At 48.1% G+C, this 20,042-nt stretch overlaps 1 protein-coding gene across 3 annotated transcripts in view; it reads left to right on the top strand.

Moving 5' to 3' along the window:
• PIWIL2 (piwi like RNA-mediated gene silencing 2) overlaps positions 1 to 20,042 on the top strand; it is a 91,326-nt gene that overhangs the window by 69,222 nt on the left and 2,062 nt on the right. For all 3 annotated transcript variants that reach the window (XM_008249876.3, XM_051836733.2, XM_051836734.2), the window contains exons 21-22: positions 17,954 to 18,207; positions 19,609 to 19,716. In XM_008249876.3, the coding sequence (XP_008248098.1) occupies positions 17,954 to 18,207; positions 19,609 to 19,716 (362 nt within the window). The remainder of the gene's footprint in view (positions 1 to 17,953; positions 18,208 to 19,608; positions 19,717 to 20,042) is intronic.

Raw genomic sequence — 20,042 nt, 5'->3', positions numbered from 1 at the left:
CTGTGTAACTCTGACTTTCAAATAAATAAATAAATCTTTTAAAAAAATTTAAAAAGTATGGATTATACTGTCCTACTTCTTGGCATGCTCTACAATTCTTTGTTGAAAACTGGACTTTTCTTAAAAAATATTTACTTAGAGGCTGGAGTTGTGTTGTAGCTGGTTAAGCTGCTGCCTGCGATGTTGGCATCCTATATGGGCGCCAGTTCAGGTTCCAGCTGTTCTACTTCTGATCCAGCTCCATGCTAATGCACCTGGAAGAGCAGAGGAGGATGAACCAAGTGCTTGAACCCCTGCCATCCACATGGGAGAACTGGAAGAAGCTCCTGGCTTCTGGCATTGATCTGGCCCAGCCCCAGCTGTTGCAACCATTTGGGGAGTAAATCAGCACATAGAAGATCTCTGTGTCTCTCTAACTCTGCCTTACAAGTAAATAAAATAAATCCTTAAAAATATATTTACTTAGTTATTTGAAAGGCAGAATGAGAGAGAGTAGAGCCAGAGAGAGAGGGAGAAGGAGAGAGTTCTTTCATTCTCTGGTTTACTCCCCACTTGCCTGACCAGCGAGGGCTAGGTCATGTTAAAGCCATGAGCTGAGAACTCCATCTAGATCTCCCACACGGATGGCAGGAATCCACGAATGTGGGCAACAGGAGGCTTCCACTGAAGGAAAATACAAAAAGTCGTTGCTTAGATAGAAGGTAAATTGTCCAAGATAGAAATTGAGAAATGGCTCAAGGAATAAATAGCAATGAAAGGGAAAAATATGAGGGCAAATTTAAATGAATACATACCACCTAAATAATGTTGTGTGCAAATATATGTATTGTGTATGATTGTGAACAACTTAAATTTCTTAACATACTGTATTTAATAGGAAGTAATGGTATCCCAATGTTCTTGGGCCTTTGAATTTTTTCCCCCAGAAACCTTTTATTTAAGGAATATAAGCTTCATACATTTCAGAAGTTCAACTTTAGGAACATAGTGATTCTTTCCACCATACACACACTCCCACCCTACTTCTTCCTCCCTCTCCTATTCCCATTCTTATTTTTTACCAAGGCCTATTTTCAATTAACTTTATACACATATGATTAACTCTGTTCTAAGTAAAGAGTTCAAAAAATTATGGAAAAAAAATCTCAACAGTTGAGACAAGGACTGTTCAAAGTCATTGCATCTCCAAGTGTCAACTTCACTTCTGTAGATTGCCTTTTAGATGCTCTGTTAATGATCATGGTTCAGGGAGAACATATGGTCCTTTGGACTGGCTTATTTCACTGGTGATGTTTTCCAGTTGCTTAGTGGGAAGTCTTTAGGTAGTTGGGGGCATTGCCCTTGGAAGATTGTTCTCATGAGCAGGTTGGTTGTGTGATTCTGAGTTTGGCCTAGCCACCATACTCTCTCTGCTTCCTGGCTTACCATGTGATTCTTCCTCTGCATGGCTGTCAGCATCCACCTTCCTCATCACAGGCCAGACCCGTGGTACTGCCTGATCTTGGATTGTAAACCTCCAAAACCATAGGCCAAAATAAACTCCTTTCATAATTAGCCTGTGGTAGGTATTAACAGAAGCTGGTAATTAAAGAGAGGAAGATATAACAGTTGTAAGCATATGTATATCTAAGCAGAGACCACAAAATCTACAGAACAAAAGTTAACACAATTGAAAGGATAAGTAGACAGTGCAAACAACAATAACTAGAAACCTTGGAACTCTACTTTGACTGTTGGGTAGAGTGATTAGATAAAATACCAACAAGGAAGTGGACAGCCTGAGCAGCACTGTGCTCCTGCTGTACCCACAGACATCTGTAGGGCCTTCAACTCAACAGCAGAGTACATTCCTTCTGAAAGTATGTGGTACATTTTCATGGTGCACTACCTATTAGGTCATAAAACAAGACCCAGAGTACTTGAAAGATTAAAATCATACAAAATACATTCTTAATGTAGAATGTGATTATAATAGGGGGAATTTGAGAGATTCACTAACATCTTGGAATTGAACAGAACCTCTGGATAACCGGTGAGTCAAAGAGGTGAAAGGGAGATTATGATATAACTTGGAGGGTGGGAGGTATGGCACATTTGGGATGCCAGTTCAGCTTCCTGCAAACGCACGTGTGTCTGAATTCCCTCTTTGGTTACCAGTCATTGGATTAGGGCCCACTCTAATCCAGTCTCACCCGTCCTAACTTGATTATGCCTGCAAAGACCCTGCTTCCCACTCAGGTCCCATGCACAGGTTCCAGGTGGGCATGAATTTGGAGGGGCATTATTCAGCTTGGCACAGGCCTAGTGTGTGATTCTGTTTATACTATTAAAGTCGCGTTAGCAATCTGTGCTCTTGAGAAATATTGGCTCGTAACTTTCTTGTGATGTTTTTATCTGGTTTTAACATGAAGAACTTCATTGTGGTTTTTATTTCCATTTCCTTAATGACTAATGGTATTTAGCTTCTTTTCAAGTGTGTGTCGTCTGTGTGCATAATAAGCTTGGGAGAAATGTCTGTTCAAATGTTTGTCCAAGTTTAAGTTGTCTCTTCTGGTGGATTTCTAAGTTCTTTATGTATTCTGGACGCTAGACCCCCGTCAGGGGCACCCCAGGAAGTTCGTGGAGGACTGGGAGTTTGGTGCAGTGTTAAGACATCTTGGGATGCCTGCCTTCCATAGCCCAGTGCTTGCATTCAGGTCCCAGTGCTGCTCCCAATTCAGACTTCCTGTTAAGGTTCCCTCAGGGAGCCATCAGATACACTTAACGGCTCAAGTACTGGGACCACTGCCGCCCATGTGGGAGACCCAGATGGAATTCCAGGCTCCTGGCTTTGGCCTGGACCAGCTCTGGCTACTGGGGCCATTTGGGGAGTGAATCAGTAGATGAAAGGTTTGCCTGTTTGTCTCTCTCCATTTCAAATCAAACAAGTCTTTTAAAAAACAACAAAAATTCTACAGCTGGCCAACCTCACATGTACTTAATTGTGATAAACTACATGCATTCCCCCTAAGATGGAGAACTAGACAAAGAATATCCCCTCTTACCACTCTTGTCTGACTTCACACTGGAAGTCCCAACTAACACAATAAGAAGGGCTGGTGCCGTGGCTCACTTGGTTAATCCTCCGCCTGTGTTGCCAGCATTCCATGTGGGCACTGGGTTCTAGTCCCGGTTGCTCCTCTTCCAGTCCAGCTCTCTCCTGTGGCCCAGGAAGGCAGGAGAGGATGGCCCAAGTGCTTGGGCCCTATACCCGCATGGGAGACCAGGAAGAAGCACCTGGCTCCTGGCTTCGGATAGGCGCAGCCCCAGCCATAGTGGCCATTTGGGGAGTGAACCAGTGGAAGGAAGACCTTTCTCTCTGTCTCTCTCACTTTCTATAACTCTACCTGTCAAATGAACAACAACAAAAAAAAGTCAAATACAATAAGAAAAGGAAATTAAAGGTATACAGATTGGGAGGGTGTAAAGAAAGCTTTGTTTATAGATAGTGTGATTATATAGAAAATCCTAAGAAATCAAAACAAAAAATCCTGCTACATTAGTGAGAAATGCAATCTTCAGAACTCTGGGTACAAAGTTAACATACAGGGGTGGATACCTAACAGAGCAGCTAAGCTAATTCTTGGGGCACCCACATCCTGTGTTGGAGTGTGAGGTTCAAGTTCCAGCTCCAGTCTCCATTTCTGCTTCCTGCTAATGGGAGGCAGCAGATAGTGGCTCAAGTAACTGGCTCCCTGCCACCCATGTGGGAGACCTGGATTGAGTTCCCCCTTTTGACTTCAGTGGGTATTTGGGGATGAACCAGTGGAAGGGAGACTCCCTTCCTCCCTCCCTTGTTTTCTCCTTCCCTTACTCCTTCCTCCCTTCTTTCTGTCTCTCTGCCTTTCAAATAAATAAGCTAAGAAGAATTAAACCACAAAGTTAATATAGAGAATCAGTTTTCCTATGTTCTAGCAATGAACAGTTGGAGTGGAACGAAAATGCCATAAAATAAATATCAATTATATCAGCACAAAAATTAGGATAATTAGGTATAAAGTCTAACAAATTACAAGCCAGATTGACTAATGTAAATAAAGCTAGAGCACTCACATTTAAAAAGAGAATACATAAATGGAGAGCTAGGCTGGTGCCGTGGTTCACTAGGCCTGTGGCGCCAGCACCCCAGGTTCTAGTCCCGGTTGCCCCTCTTCCAGGCCAGCTCTCTGCTGTGGCCCAGGAGTGTAGTGGAGGATGGCCCAGGTGCTTGGGCCCTGCACCCCATGGGAGACCAGGAGAAGCACCTGGCTCCTGGCTTCAGATCGGCACAGCGCCGCGCTGGCTGTGGCAGCCATTAGGGGAGTGAACCAACGGAAGGAAGACCTTTCTTTCTGTCTCGGCCTCACTGTCTATAATTCTGTCTCTCTCTCTCACACTGTTTTAATTCTGCCTGGCAAAATAAAAAAATTAAAAAATGGAGAGCTACGCCACGTTCATTGACAGGAAAACTCAGTAGCATGAAGTTGAGAACTCGTTTTCCAACTTAGATGGATAGATTCAGTGTTCCCTGACACAGTCCCAGTCAAGGTCCCAGCCGTTGGGTTTTTAGATGTCGACAAACTGATTCTAAGGTTGATATGAAGAGGCAAAAGACAAAGGGTAACAGCACAATCAGGAAGAACAAAGTATGCAGGGTGGCAGGTGTAATTTGAAAGAACAATGTTGGAGGGCTGATAACACCAAGTGAAGTACTTACCTGTTGCAGTTGATTTCTCAACAATGTTGCGGTGGATTCCTTTCTGAGAGGAGCAGCGTGGTGGGGGCAAGAGGTCACCACACAGACCCTGGGAGTCAGGTGAAAGCAGGCTTGAGGCGAGCAGCCCGCAGACTCGTTTATTTGAGTTAGTACAACAGCTTATATAGCCAAGACCAGCCAATCCAGTCGAGGGGCAGTCTATGCCCCAACCAATCACAGCCTGTTGCCAGGTAGTTTCCAAAGCCATCCAATCACAGCCTGTTGCCAGTCAGGCTCTTGTCGCCAGGCAGTTTCTGAAACCATTCAGTCACGGCCTGCTGTCAGTCAGGCTCTGTTATCATGTGGTTTCCTCTGTTGTCATGTGGTTTTCGAAGCCATCCAATCATGGCCTGTTGTCAGGCAGTTTCTTTTGTCAGTGGCCATCTTGGCATGACCTTTTCACCTCATTCCACCACACTTACCTACGAAGCACAGTAATCAGGATTGCAGGGTGTCAGCGAACAGACAAGTGGGTCAGTGGGAGAGAGCAGAATGTCCAGAAGTTGACCCACACAGAGTTGAGTGAGCTTTTGACAAAGCCGAACAAGCGTTGAATGGAAAAACCAGGGTCTTTTCAGCAGATGGTTCTGTAAAAACTGGCCGTCCGTGTGGAGAAGATTGTATTCACCAACCTCTGACCTTTCACAAAAATTAAAATTAATTTAAATTGGCCACATACACGTATTGAAAATGCAAAACTAGCATTTCCAGAAGGTAACTGGAGAAGATCTAGGTGACCCTGGGTTTGGTGATTTATTTTTAGATATGAGACTAGAGACAGCACACGATAGGTGGATTTCATTAAAATTAAAACTGCGGGAAAGACACTGGTAAGGCCGGTGCTGCGGCTCACTAGGCTAATCCTCCGCCTTGTGGCACCGGCACACCGGGTTCTAGTCCCGGTCGCCCCTCTTCCAGGCCAGCTCTCTGCTTTGGCCAGGGAGTGCAGTGGAGGATGGCCCAAGTGCTTGGGCCCTGCACCCCATGGGAGACCAGGATAAGCACCTGGCTCCTGCCATCGGATCAGCGCGGTGTGCCGGCTGCGGTAGCCATTGGAGGGTGAACCAACGGCAAAGGAAGACCTTTCTCTCTCTCTCTCTCACTGTCCACTCTGCCTGTCAAAAAAAAAAAAAAAAAAAAAAAAAAAAGACACTGGTACAATATGAAAAGACAAGCCGTGCACCGGAGAAAGTGTGGTGACGCGTGTTCTTGATAAGGGACGATTACCAAAGTAGGTATAGTGCTCCTAAAACTCAGCATTGAAAAATGAACAACCTGACTGGAAAATGGCCAAAAGACTGGGACAGACTTCTCGAAGAATATTGACACATGGCAAGCAAGCGTTTGAATGGATGCCCAGCATTCTATGTTCTTAGGGAACTGGAAGTCAGAACTACAGGGAAATAAAATGACATGTCCGTGAAAGTGGTCAGAATTCCATTGCTGACAGTGCCGAATACTGGTGAGCACGCAGAGCCGTGGGGTCTCACTCACACGGTGTCTGGTACAGTTACTTGGGCAGCTGACTATGAAAGTGAGACGCGTGTAATGTGTGTGTAAGGGGGGGTTGGCGGCCACGAGCATGGCCGGAGCACTGCCTGCGGAGCCCACGTCCCTTGTTGGAATGTCTGTATTTGTCCTCCCAGTCCTGCTGCAGCAGCTTCCTGCTGGTGTACACCCTAGGGGAGGTACTAGATGATACCAAAGTGGCTGGGTCCCTACCACCCATGTGGGAAAGCCAGGTTGAGGTCTGACTCCTGCCTCTGCCTGGCCCAGTCCTTGCTGTGCAAACATTTGAGGGGTAAACCAGCAAATAGGAGCTGTGTGTGTGTGTGTGTGTGTGTGTCTTCTTCCCAAACTAAAACAAACACTCCTACAGACAGACATTTGGCAAAGCAGTCAAGATGCCACTTGGGATGCCCACATCCCAAATCAGACTGCCTGGGTTCGAGTCCTGCCTCTTTCTGATTCCAGCTTCCTGCCAGTGTCCACGGTGGGAGGCAGCAGCTGATGGCTCAGTTACTTGGGCCCCTGCCACCCTGTGGGAGACTTGGATTGAGTTTTGGGCTTCTGGCTTCAGCCTGGCCAAGCCCTGGCTGTTGCTGGTATTTGGAGAGTAAACCTGCAGATGGAAGAACTATCTCTTTCCCTCCCTTTTAAGTAAAATGAAACTAAAATTTAAAAGAGAAAAAAGCAAAAAACCACAACCCTGGGGCTGGCATTGGGCATAGTGAGTGAAGCCACTGCCTGCAACATCGGCATCCAGTATGGACGCCAGTTGGTGTCCTGGCTGCTCCACCTCTGATTCAGCTCCCTGTACATGGGTGCCTGCCATCCACAAGGAAGACCCAGGTGAAGGTCCTGGCTTCTGCCTTGCCTAGCCCTGGCCATGGCAGTCATTTGGGGAGTGAACCATAGTAGAGATCTCTCTTTCTCTGTCCCTCCCTCTCTTTCTGTAACTCTGACTTTCAAATAAATCAATCTTTCAAAAAAAAGACCTAAACATAATCTTAACAAGCGACCCAGTGGTCGTGCTCCTTGTTTCTTCCCCACATGAATGGAGGACAGTATCAGCACAGGAGCCCTCACGTGAATGATCTGGCAGCTTGACTCAGAGTTGTCAAAATTGGGAAGCAGCCAGGGTATCCTTGGATACCGTGAGTGAATAACCTGGCACATCTGTGCAGTTATTCTGACTTAGTGCTAAAAGGAAATGGGTATCCAACCTGTAAAAGCCATGGAAGAACCTTAAATGCTTATTGCTAAGGTGAAAAAAAGCTAATCTGGAAAGGTAACGTATGTGATGCCAACAGTGACTTTCCTGACAGGCGCATTGTTTGGAGACAGTAATGAGAGCAGTAGTTGTCAGGGGTTCGAGATGAGAGAGAGAGTGACAGGGGATGCACAGGTGTTTTGTTTTAGAGCTGTAGAAATATTCTGTATGACACAGTAATGATGAATACATGACATTCTGTTTGTCAAAAACTATACAGCTGGACTATGCAAAGAGTGAATCTTGACATAAGCTGTGTGCTTGAATTAATACTAATGTACTAATATTTGTTCATCAGTTGTTAACAAATATACCATCCTAAGGCAGCATGGAGATAGTAAGGAAAGCAGTTTGACGAGTGGAGTGTTTATAGGAGCTCTATACTGTTGCCCCAGTTTTTCGGTAACCTTGAAAAGTTCTCTTGGAAAACAGTCTGTTAATCTGAAAACATACAGTGACCCCTCTTCCCAAACATTAAGGTGGCCAAAATAAGGAAGATAGATAGTAAGTTTACTGCCAATGTGGAGAAATTAGAACCTTCGTGTGGTGTTGGTATTGAGAAACGGTGCAGCTGCTTTGGAAAGCAGCTTGGCAGTTCCTGAGAGAGTTAAACACAGTCCCGTGCTTGCAGACAAAGCCTCTGGGCTCGCCTTGGCATCAGGTGCGATGTGCGTCACCACTGGCCTCGTGGTTGCCTGGCGTGCAGCCTCAAGACTGTGAAGTCTAGGTGTAGCCCAGGGTAGTGCTAGCCTGGGTACGGAAGAGGCAGCCTTTATCATCCCACCTCCAAACTTGGGCAGACAGCAAGAAGCCACCCAGCTGTGTCTTGGGACTCACTGCCTGGTGTTGGCAGGTATAGTCATTCCTGTCCCCAGGCCAATGCCTGTAGAGCCCCTGGCCCCACCCTGGTGCATAGAAGAGTGCCATGGGTGCAGTTGATTGGACTTAGATCCCAGCTAGCATCACCCGTGACTAACTGCAGGGGCCCTGGGGCTGTGAGTCCACCTCAGCAGCAGACAGCCCATAGTAGTGTGGACTTTGTTCCTGTCCCTAGTCCTCGAGGGCCGTGGGCTCCAGGGATGACCTGGCATTGTGTTGGTAACCACAGCACTAGGTGTCTGGGTCTACCCTTGTCTATGGAGAAGGCTTTCAGGGACTGACTGTTCCTTCTTAGTAGCATGGCCTAGTTCATTCTGTCCATCACATCAGTTGTAAATCTGGGTCAGATCTGGGTTGGTCACCTTACCGGTCTGAAACAGTGACAACACACCAGTAGCAGACTTGTGGCACACCACGGCTCAGGATGCCACCTATTGCTGATCCGGCAGAGCCGTCCATAGGCTTACAGCAAGTGAGCAGGTTGCTTGGGTTCTGGAAGGACAGTCCCAAAGCCAGATTGGAAAGACTGGAAAAGACACCTAACCCTGCACAGTACATGACACTGTATGCCAGCAGGCATCAAGGCCTTCCCGAGAACCGTGACCCCACCTGGCAAAACAAGGTGCTAGAAGCCAGCAGCTAGCAACGGACGTTTGCCAAGTCTAGGATGGAAATCCAAAGCAGCTTTCTTAAAGGAAACTCAACAAGCTTAAAGAGAACACAGAGAAACAATTTAATACTGTAATAGACTTAAAAGAGAGATGGAAGAAAACATTTTTAAAAGATTTATTTATTTTGTTAGATCGAGATCCTGCATCTGCTGATTCGCTCCCCAAATGGCCCGGATTGGGCCAGGCCAAAGCCAGGAGCCCAGAACTCCATCCGGGGCTCCCACATAGGTGGTAGGGGCCCAAGTACTTGGGCCACCTTCCGCTGCTTCCCCAGGGCACAGTAGCAGGGAGCCTGGACTCAGACTGGTGCTCTGATAGGGGACGCCAGCGCCGCAAGCAGTGGGTCAGCCTGCTGTGCTATGCCAGCCCAATGAAGAGATTAAGTCAGGGTGGACATGGGCACAGCGGTGAGGCTGCCGTGTGCCACGCCCACATCCCATTCACCTCGATTCCACCTTCCTGCTACTGTGCACTCTGGAGGCATTAGCCTCCCGTGTAGGTGACTTGGATTGAGTTCCTGACTCTTGTCTTCATCCTGGCCTATCCCCAGCTGTAGCAGGCATTTGGGGAGTGAACCAGTAGATGGGAAATTTCTGTCTCACTTTCAAATTAATAAAAAATTTTAAGTGTATTTATAAAATCCTTGGAACTTAAAAATATATTGAGTGCAATTGAAAGTGACTCAGAAGGCATCAATAGCAGAATAGATCAAACAGAATAAAGAATCAATTGAATTTAAACAGCAGACTATTCGAAAACACACAGGTGTAGGAGAAAAAGAGCCAAGGAGAACAAAGAAAGCGCATGGGAATTTTGGAACAACATTAAAAGAGCACATATCTGAGTTAATCAGATACAAGAGGGAGTTAAGGATGCCAGAGGGGTAGAAAGCGAATTCAGAGAGGCATTAGAGAACTTTCCATGCCTCGGGGAAGGGCGGAGGTCACCAGGCAGATTGAACTCCACCAGCCCTACCTCAGAGCTTACTGTCCTCAAGCTCTCCAAAGTTGAAGGATTCACAGTGCCACAGGAGAAAAGCTGCACACATGAGGGTATTCAGTTTGTCTGCAGACTTGTTGGCAGCAACCTCATAGGCCGGGAGGGAATGGGATGAGCACTGAAGGGAAAAAACCATCAGCCCAGAATGCTGGGCCTATGAAAGCTGTCCTTTGGACACAACAGAGCGAGGGGACAGTCCAGACAGGGCCAGCGTTGTGCTGCGACACCGTATTCCACATGAATGAACCAGTGGGTGGAAAATACCTCTCGCTTTCTCTCTCCTCTCTCCCTCTGTCTCTTTCTCTGTCTTTCTCTGTAACTCTGCCTTTCAGATGAATAAGTAAATCTTAAAAAGATGAAAAACGCATTCCAAAACAAAAGCTGAATTTATCACTACCAGACCTGCCTTGGGAAAAAAACTGCTAAGAGAAATTCTTCAAACTGAAGGATGCAAATGAATAAGAATAAAATATCAGAAGGTTGAAAACTCACTGGTAAGAGTAACTACACAAAAATTGAGTGCTGTGCAGTTAGAAACATGGTGTGTGAACCATTCATCTCTTTAGTGTGAAGACTGAAAAAACAATTAAAAATAGCTAGCGTCATTAAACAGACCTTCTATGGGGCAGGTGTTTGGCTTAGTGGTTAAGATGTCAGTTGGCACGCCTGTGTCCCGTATTGGAGAACTGACTGTGCAGTCCTGGCTCCAGCTCCGGAGTCAAACCTCCTGCTAATGCAGATCCTGGAAGCCAGCAGGTGAAGGCTCGAGTGTTTAGGTCACTGTTGACAGTGTGGGACACTGGGTTGAGTCCCCTACTTGGGTTCCTGGCTTTGGCCTGGCCCACCCCAGCCTTTGTGGGCGTTTACACAGTGAATCAGTGATGGGCGTTCTCTTGTTTCTCTCTCTCTTTCTCTCCCTCCCTCCCTCCCTCGCCAAAAAAGAGAGGCATTATATAATTTTACAATCACAACAAGAATTCCCAAAGTGGGGAGAAAGGAAGTGCAAGAGTAGAATTTTTGTTAAAGATTTCTTTGTAATCCATCTTAGGTTGCTGTCATTTCAAAATAACTTGTTAACCAAAAGATGTTTTTTATGAGGTTCATGGCAACCATAAAACAAAAATCTTTAATAGACTTGCCTAAAATAATAAGAAGTCAAAACTGCTAGAGAGGAGGCCAGTGCTGTAGTGAAGTAGGCTGAGCCTCTGCCTGCAGTGCTGGTATCTCACATGGGTGCCGATTCAAGTCCCAGCTGCTCCTCTTCCAACCCAGCTCCCTGCGAATGCGCCTTGGGAAGCAGCATAAGGTGGCCCAGGTGCTTGGGGCCCCTGCATCCACATGGGAGACCCAGAAGAGGCTCCTGGCTCCTGGCTTCAGCCTGGCCCAGCCTCAGCTGTTACAGCCATTTGGTGGAGTGAACCAGCAGATGGAAGACCTCCCTCTCCCCTCTCCATACACACACACACACACACACACACACACACATACATATGTATATACATACATCCATACTCCAACAGGGGACTTTAACATACCACTTTCAGCACTGGACAGGTCATCCAGACAGAAAATCAAGAAAGCTGCAGCTGAGGTAAACTGCTCCCTAGGACAGTTGGACTTCACAGACATCATAGAACATTCCAGCCAACAGCTGCAGAGATGTCTTCTCAGTAACCCCCGGGGCCTTCTCCAGGATCACGTCGTAGCTCCCAAAACAAATCTCAGTAAATGTTAAGAAATAGAAGTAACCTTGAGAGTGTTTTTTATTTTGCCCACAATGCAGTAAAACTAGGAAATAATAAAAACTTGATGGAGGGATAAACAGATTAACCCTATGAGCTTGCAATGCTAGTGCTAGATATATACCCAAGAGAACTGAAAACAGATGTCCACACAGACACTTGTATACAGATGTTCCAAGCACCGTTGTCTCCAAAAATGGAGACAGTCCAAATGCCCATGAACTGCTGAATACACAAAATGTGATTATGTCTGTGCCGTGGAGTGAGCAACTGAGACATAGTTCGACGTAGATGAGTTGTGAACACATCATGCTAAGTGAACGTAGGTCCAAGAGATCGTGTATTACACGGTTTTATTGTCCAGTAGAGGCTACTCCACAGACAGAAGCTACATTAGTGCTTCCAGGAGTGTGTGGAGGAGGCAGTGGGGACTGACTGCTAGGTGTGTTCTGAAGTTAGATACTGGGAGCGGGCATCCCATGCAGGAGTCCTTGTTCATGGCCCAGCTGCTCCACTTCCAGTCCAGTTTCCTGCTATGTTTCCTGGGAGCAGCAGAGGATGGCCCAAGTGGCATTTTACCCACAGCACCAATACCCGCCCCTGAACGTCCACTTCAACAGGCTGAGTTTTACAGCGTGTCAGGTGACATCTCAGTAATGCTGTGCGCCCTCGGCGCTCAGCTGCCGCTGTGGACTCGGCAAACACCGCCAGGGGAAATGGCTTCACAGGCTCGGCTGATTCCCCGGCCCCCAGCTGTCTGCTCTGAGGGGAGGGTCCTTTTATAGGCTGCCCGGCTTTTCCGCTTGTCGCGAGTCCCTCAGAAGTCCTCAGGAGTCTTGGTCTGATATCCGAATCATCCTTAAGCTCACATAGGAATTTTCTTTAATATCTGTATTTAGAGTTACATCTAGAAGTCCAGCAATTCTCAGAATTTTGGGTCCAAGGACCCCTTTAGCATCTCGTGTATTTTTGAGGACTGTGTGAGCCTATGTCAATAATTAATCACATTAGAAGTTAAAATTTTCACTGTTTATTAATTTCCTTAAAAATAATAGTTTCTCTTCCCTTCCCTTCCCTCTCCCCTTCCTCTCCCGTCTCTCTCCCCTCTCCCTCTCTCTATCCCTTTCAAATAAATAGATCTTAAATGGTGGTGGTAGTAGAGTGGCCAGTCTTGTGGCATAGCTGGTTAAGCCACCACTTGTGGTGCCATGTAAGACTGTTGGATTTAGGTGCTGGCTGCTCAGCTTCCAATCCAGCTCCCTGCTAATGCAGCTGGGAAAGAAACAGAAGATGTCCCAAGTGCTTGGATCCCCACCACCCCAGATGGGAGTCATGGGTGGAGTTACTGGCTCCTGACTTCAGCCTGGCCCAGACCTACCTGTTGTAGCCATTTGGGGAGTGATCCAGCCAAAGGAACATACCTCTCTTTCTTTCTGATTCTCGCTCTGTCATTCTGCCTTCAGGTGTGTAAAAAAATCTTTAAACAAAAAGCAGTGAACTTAGTACATGTTAATACAGAGACCATTTTTAATAAGTTTTGATGAGAACGGTGCTGTTGTTTGACATTTTGCAAAAAATTTAGCCAAATGCCTTTAGTGACCAGTTAATAAAATGTGGATAAATATTCTTCCACATTTAACCTGCCGTGATGCCGTGCACCATTTACTGTCTGGAAAATCCTGTCGTGTGTGTGTGAAAGAATGAAAGGGAAAAGGCCAGGGAGATGCTGCCAGAATGACGGAAGGAATTTGGCTCTTGTGGAGTTTGTGACAATGTCTTAGGACCCCTCTGGAGCAGGGGCTGGGATGGGTCTCCCCGGAGTATGCAGTGGGAATCACTGCTCCAGCTCACGACATGCACGGAGCTCCTGGACCATGTGTCCGGCTGCCCACGGAGCTCCTGGACCATGTGTCCAGCTGCCCACTTGGCTGCCTTGCATCTGGGGGACGCTCATACCCAGCTTGTAACTCTGAACGTCAGTGCTTCCTCCCATTTGGGTGTGAAAATCAAAACAGTACGTCCTTGACGGCTGCGTCTGCCTTGTCTTCCATGGAGCATTAGTGACCACGTGTGATTTGATCCATAGAATATTGACCTCTGGGGGCCGGCGCTATGGCGTAGTAGGCTAAGCCTCCGCCTCCAACATCCTATGTGGATGATGGTCCAAGTCCAGGCTAGCTCCCGGCTAATGGCCTGGGAAAGCAGTGGAAGATGCCCCAAGTACTTGGCCCCCACCCACCCACTTGGGAGATCTGAAGGAAGCTCCTGGATCCTGGCTTCGGATCGGCCCGGTTCTGGCAGGTGGGGCCATTTGGGGAGTGAACCAGCAGACGGAGACCTTTCTTGCTGTCTCCCTCTCTGTAGACCACCTCTCAAATAAATAAAAATCTTAAAGAAAGAATGTTGACTTCAGCTCTGGTTATTTCGGTCTCTGCTGCTGTTTCCTAGGAGTTAGACGAGACTGGCGTCTGGCCCTGGAGCAGGGAGGAAGTGGGCCAAGGTTTTGCTTTTGACATTGGATTATCCAGGCAGCCGGGAGTATGTGAGACTGTGTTGATTCTTGCTCAGTTTCAGCCTCACTTCTTGGCAGAAATGGGAGGAGGTTTGGGTGGAGGGTTACCTTAAGCTAATGATTATTGTTTTGGGTGATCTTCCAGACTCCAGTCTGCCTTTCCGGCCCCCACCGTTGCTAGTAGTTTGGCCTCTTTCTGACCTGGTACCGTTTCTCCGTGCTCGGGCCTCTCCTGCCTACATTCTCCTCTGCCGTTGGCCCTGGGAGCTTCAGAGGTTCACTGCTGCCCTGGGAAAGCTCCTCTCTCCAGAGATTGTTATATCAAGCCTGTCTTGCATTGGCGTGTCTGCAGTAGTCCCACAGATATGTGTGATTTTTGTTTTATTTCTATGATGTTACCCTGAAAATGAAGACTGTCTGTCTTAACATCTTAAACTGGAGGTGATCTCTTACTATCGATTCTTACACTTCAGTTTGTTTCGTAGTTTGTTGCTAGAGTAATGTTTCTGAAGTAGGACCGATGGATGACACAGGTTGAGCGCCATTGATTTCCTAACCCGTCTAAGCATCATTTAGACCTCTGCCCCTCCTACTCCTTCATCCTTGTTTGCCACCCAACTTGTTGCCTCGTTCTTCCATGGCACCGTTTCTTCACCAGGGAGTTAATCCCTTCCACTCTTCCATTCCCACAGCAGTTTAACTAACTCCTTTATGGTGGTGTTTTAACTTCTTTTTAAAGAATGGAAGAATTATTTGGAGAATGAGGAGATCTTCTACCTGCTGGTTTACTCCCCAAATGGCCACAGTGGCTGGGGTGAACCAGGCCAAAGCCTGGAGCCTGGAACTCCCATCTGGGTCTCCCATGTGGGTGCAGTGACCCAAGGACTTGAATTGTCTCCTGCTGGCTTTCCCAGACACTTTAGCAGGGAGTTGGATTGGACGTGGAGCAGCTGAGACTTGAACCCGTGCCCATGTGGGATGCCGACTTGCAGCCGGCAGCTTAACCTGCTGCCCCACAAACACCTACCCCCGTGTGTTGTCTAGGAAGGGTGTTTACTGATCTGTCTCCCTAGTTCTAACTTGAGTTCCCTGAGGATTTGTATAGTATCGAAATCATGCTTTAAGTTTCTGAGACAGGTGCGCGGCTCTTACCAGGTCAGCATCAAGTGTGTGTTCTGTGAACGAATGGAGCCACACAGGGAGACCTCAACACTGGCTGCTCTCCAGGAGTTCGCCACCTTACTGTTGTATCTGCAGAGCGCTGAAGTGGTTTTATTACACAAACTTAGCACTTACGTCTGGGTCTTGTGGTTCGTCTTGCTTAAGCCTTTTTGTGGAGTGAAGTAGACTGGATGACCCAGCAAATCAAACCCTTGATTATTTTTAGTTTTCCTACTCCTTGGTACCTGAAGCCATGTCTTTGGTGTTCTGCTGGAAGCTTTCATAAGGCCTAATGTAGTGCTTCACACTCAGTATCTAGTTAGCACATGTCAGAGAAGGGGGTGATGTCAGTGACTATTCTGACAGATTTAATTTCTGTTTTTCATTCCATTGATTTCATTATAGCTCTGCTCTGTACTTCAGAATATCTGTAGTTCCCTGATCAAGCCCTGTTTCTACTTCGTATACAGTTTTTTAGTTATATGAAAATATATGGGTGGTATATATAATTTTACTTTATCCCCCTTAGCCGTGATACAAAGGTGAAGAGATAATTTTTTTCCATTTTTTCAGCTGGGGAAATGGGGTCTCCAAGGTCAGAGTTAGGAGCATAGGTCTCCAAGGTCATAGTTAGGAGTCTCCAAGGTCATAGTTAAGGAGCCATGGAGTCAGACTCGGTTCTAGGTCTTCTGACTGGATCCACTGTACTGTCTCCTCCTCTGTAAAATGGCTGTGCCTTCCAGACCTGAGTACGTGGTACCACCCTCTTAGCAGAGCTGTCGGCTGGGGGTCTACGAGAAAGTGTGTGAGTGTGCAGGAGGGAAACTGAGGGATCTGGGGAACTCAATGCTGGTGGGAGGCGGAGCCCGTGGGAAAGGGCCCGAGTGGGGCTGGCTCCCGAGGAAGCGCTGCCACTCAAAGAGCGAGCCCAGCGCTGCTCCTGGAGACTGAGAGCATGGAGGGTCACGTGGCTGCGTCGTCTATGTGTGGTGGCTTCCTCTGGTGCTTCTCACCTGAGGGCAGCCTTGTCCTTCCAGTGGGAAAGGTCTAGAGACATTTCTGGCCGGAGCTGCGAGACTGCCATTGGCGTTCAGTGTAGAGGACCATGGGCGCTGCTTTCCGTGGGTGTCACGAGCACAGGACAGCTCCCAGCCCAGGAGTTACCTGCCCGGTAGTGCCCCAACACTGCAGGAGTTACCTGCCCAGGTGCCTTAGTGCTGAGGGCGCGCAGCCCTTCGCTAGGGCAGGACGCCTGAACCAGCAGTCGCAGCAGACTGTGTCGTAGTGCAGGCAGAGGAGCCTCAAGTGCTGTGATCCCCGAAATGTGCAGCAGGTGCTAGACATGAAGAAACGTGGAAAGTAGGGCAGTGAGTTGAGTCTCAAGGCTGTGGAGATGAATTAGGTGTTTGGAAATGTAGGCCTTGAAGACTCAGGAGAAAAGGGGGCCTTTGTGAGATATTTGGAACGGTGAATGTCAAGTTCAAGAAGATTCCAGCTATTTATTCCTAAAAAGGTTCTTTGAAATAAAATTTTCCTATCAGTAACATAAGAATACTATGTACATATTTAATTCATACTGAAACTTAATGCATACTGTAAGTTTTTGAGGGAAGTTGTGAACAAAAACCTAGAATGAACCACATTCACGTAGAATCAAAAGAGTATTTTTTCTTTTCATTTTTATTTGCGAGGTAGAGGGAGAAAGACAGACGGGGAGAGGTCTTTTATCTGCTGGTTCACTCCCCAGTTGCCTGCGACAGCCAGGCCAAAGCCAGGAGCCCGGAATTCAATCTCGGCTTCCCACGTGGGTGCCGGGGACCCGACTGCTTGAGCCCTCGTCTGTTGCACAGTAGCAGGAAAGTAGATCAGAAACAGAATATCCGGGACTTAGACCAGGCACTCTGACACAGGATGTGGGCATCCAGGCCACGGCTTAACCTACACACCACGGCGCCCACCCCTACACTGTATCTTAACCACTGTGCCCAACACCCACCCCCAAAACTAAAGAACCCAAAGAACTGTTAAGGGAACTTCCCATGTCAAAAGCAACTGAACTTACTCTAGTACCGTGGTGAGATGTTAGCATTTCCCTAACACCTATCTTGTTCTTTGCCGAAGCAGTTGTTAGCGTTCAGTCCAGGCAGAAGGAAGATGGTTCAGCCTGTCATTTGACCACCACCCCTAACTTTGTCCACTCTGTCTGAGGGGAGCTGTGGAGCTGTGACTCATCCTTGCCTGCTTTGTTTTGCAACACCCTTGCTGCACCAGGCCTGTTTTAGACCAGGCTAGGAATGCCCAGAGGCTCCCCCCGCTCTGCAGACACTGAAGCGTTGGGCAGGCTGCTGCGTCCCCAGGTCGTGCGAGCGATCGGAGTGAGCCTGTCTCTGCGGAGCTCAGCCCCGGGCCCCGGGAGGCTGTTCACGGACAGTGTCGTTTCAGGTGAACCACTGCCTGCCGGAGAAGATCGTGGTGTACCGCGATGGGGTGTCTGACGGGCAGCTGAAGACCGTGGCCAACTATGAGATTCCTCAGCTGCAGAAGTGCTTTGAGGCCTTTGAGAATTACCAGCCCAAGATGGTGGTGTTCGTGGTGCAGAAGAAAATCAGCACCAACCTGTACCTGGCTGCGGCCGAGCACTTCGTCACGCCCGCCCCTGGCACTGTGGTCGACCACACCATCACCAGCTGCGAGTGGTGAGTGGGCGGAAGAGCAGGCGTCTGGGGAAGGCCGAGTGTGGGTGCCCATCTGCTTCCTGGGTGCTGGAATGGGGAGGGAGGTTGCCTGGAGAGGTGTGGAGTGAAATCCCAGAGGTCCTACTGGTGAGAAAGCAAGTCTAACAACAGCAGCCATAACCGCTTCACGTCTTAGGGACCAAATATGGAACCCAGCGCAGGCTCACCCTTCTACACGCGGGGGAGGTGGTTTCTGCCGCTGCTTTATAAAGGTGTCAGAACTCATTTTTATTTCTTTGAAAGACAGAGACAGAGAGAACGTCCATCTTGTGGTTCACTCCCCAGATGCCAGCAACAGCCAGCGCTGGGCAAGGCCAAAGCTGGGCTTGGGAATTCAGTCCAGTCTCCCAAGTCAGTGGCAGGGAACCAGTGATCCAAGCTGTCACCTGCTGCTCCTGGGGTGTACATTCGCAGAGAACTAGAACAAGAAGTGGAGCCGGGACTTGAAACCAGCGCTCTGATACAGGATGTAGGCCTCCCAAGTACCGTGTGCACCACTATGCAAAGGCCCTGCCGCCATTCTTTCTCTTTTCCTTTTTAAAATTTATTCATTTATGTTGAAAATCAGCGTTACATAGAGGGGGAGAGAAAGAGAGATCTTCCATCTGCTGGCCATCCCAAATGGCCACGATGGCTGGGGCTGGGCTAGGCCTAAGCCAGGAGCCAGGAGCTTCACCTGGGTCTCCCACGTGGGTGCAGGGCCCAAGTACTTGGGCCGTCTTTTGCTGCCTTCTCAGGTGTATTAGCAGGGACCTGGATCAGAAGTGCAGCAGCTGGGACTTAAACTGACACCAGTATGGGTTTCCAGCATCTTAGGCGACAGCCCCCCAACCACCATTCTTAAATAGTCTGTTGAATGAAGTGACCTGATTTTTTTTTTTTTTTTTTTTGGACAGGCAGAGTTAGAGAAAGACAGAAAGGTCTTCCTTCCATTGGTTGACCCCTCAAATGGCCGCTACGACTGGCACGCTGCCTCAGTCCGAAGCCAGGAGCCAGGTGCTTCTCCTGGTCTCCCATGCAGGTGCAGGGCCCAAGCACTTGGGCCATCCTCCACTGCCTTCCCGGGCCACAGCAGAGAGCTGGACTGGAAGAGGAGCAACCGAGACAGAATCCATAGCCCCAATCAGGACTAGAACCCGGTGTGCCAGCGCCGCAGGTGGAGGATTAGCCTAGTGAGCCATGGCGCTGGCCAAAAGTGACCTGATTTTTGATCTTGGTTTGGTCTTTCGGTTTGACATGTCCTTGGTCTACTCACTTGACCTCTCTGAGCGTCAGCAGAGGAACTAGAATGACCTCTGAGACTTGTGTAGCTCTGTCTGTGCGCGTTGGCCATATCGCTAATTTGCGCTTTTCCCTGGCTAGGGTGGACTTCTACCTTCTGGCGCACCATGTGCGGCAGGGCTGTGGCATTCCTACACATTATGTCTGCGTGCTCAACACGGCGAACCTGAGCCCTGACCACATGCAGAGGTGAGTTGATGAGTAACTCACTCTTTCTCACTTGGACGTAATTCTGGCAGCTGGCTGAGGTGAGGCACTGCCTGCCCCGGTGACGACACTGGCTCATCCCTCTCCCAAGAGTTAGCCTAGTCTTGCAGTGAGATCACTTAAGAAATTTCAAAGACTCTGACGCGCCGGTCACTGGTGTTGTAGGAGGCTGCTCCGGGTGATGAGAGCATACAGCTGCCCCGGAGCCGCACAGCCCCTGACGTCACTCTGCCGGGGGCTCACCCTTCTGCAGCCATTGTTGTAGACAAAATAGACTTTTTGTGTTATTTTCCTCGTTGCGACATAAA

The sequence above is a fragment of the Oryctolagus cuniculus genome, chromosome 8 (assembly GCF_964237555.1).
Source record: "Oryctolagus cuniculus chromosome 8, mOryCun1.1, whole genome shotgun sequence".
NCBI classification, from domain to species: Eukaryota; Metazoa; Chordata; class Mammalia; order Lagomorpha; family Leporidae; genus Oryctolagus; species Oryctolagus cuniculus.
This window is presented reverse-complemented; position numbering and strand designations above follow the sequence as displayed.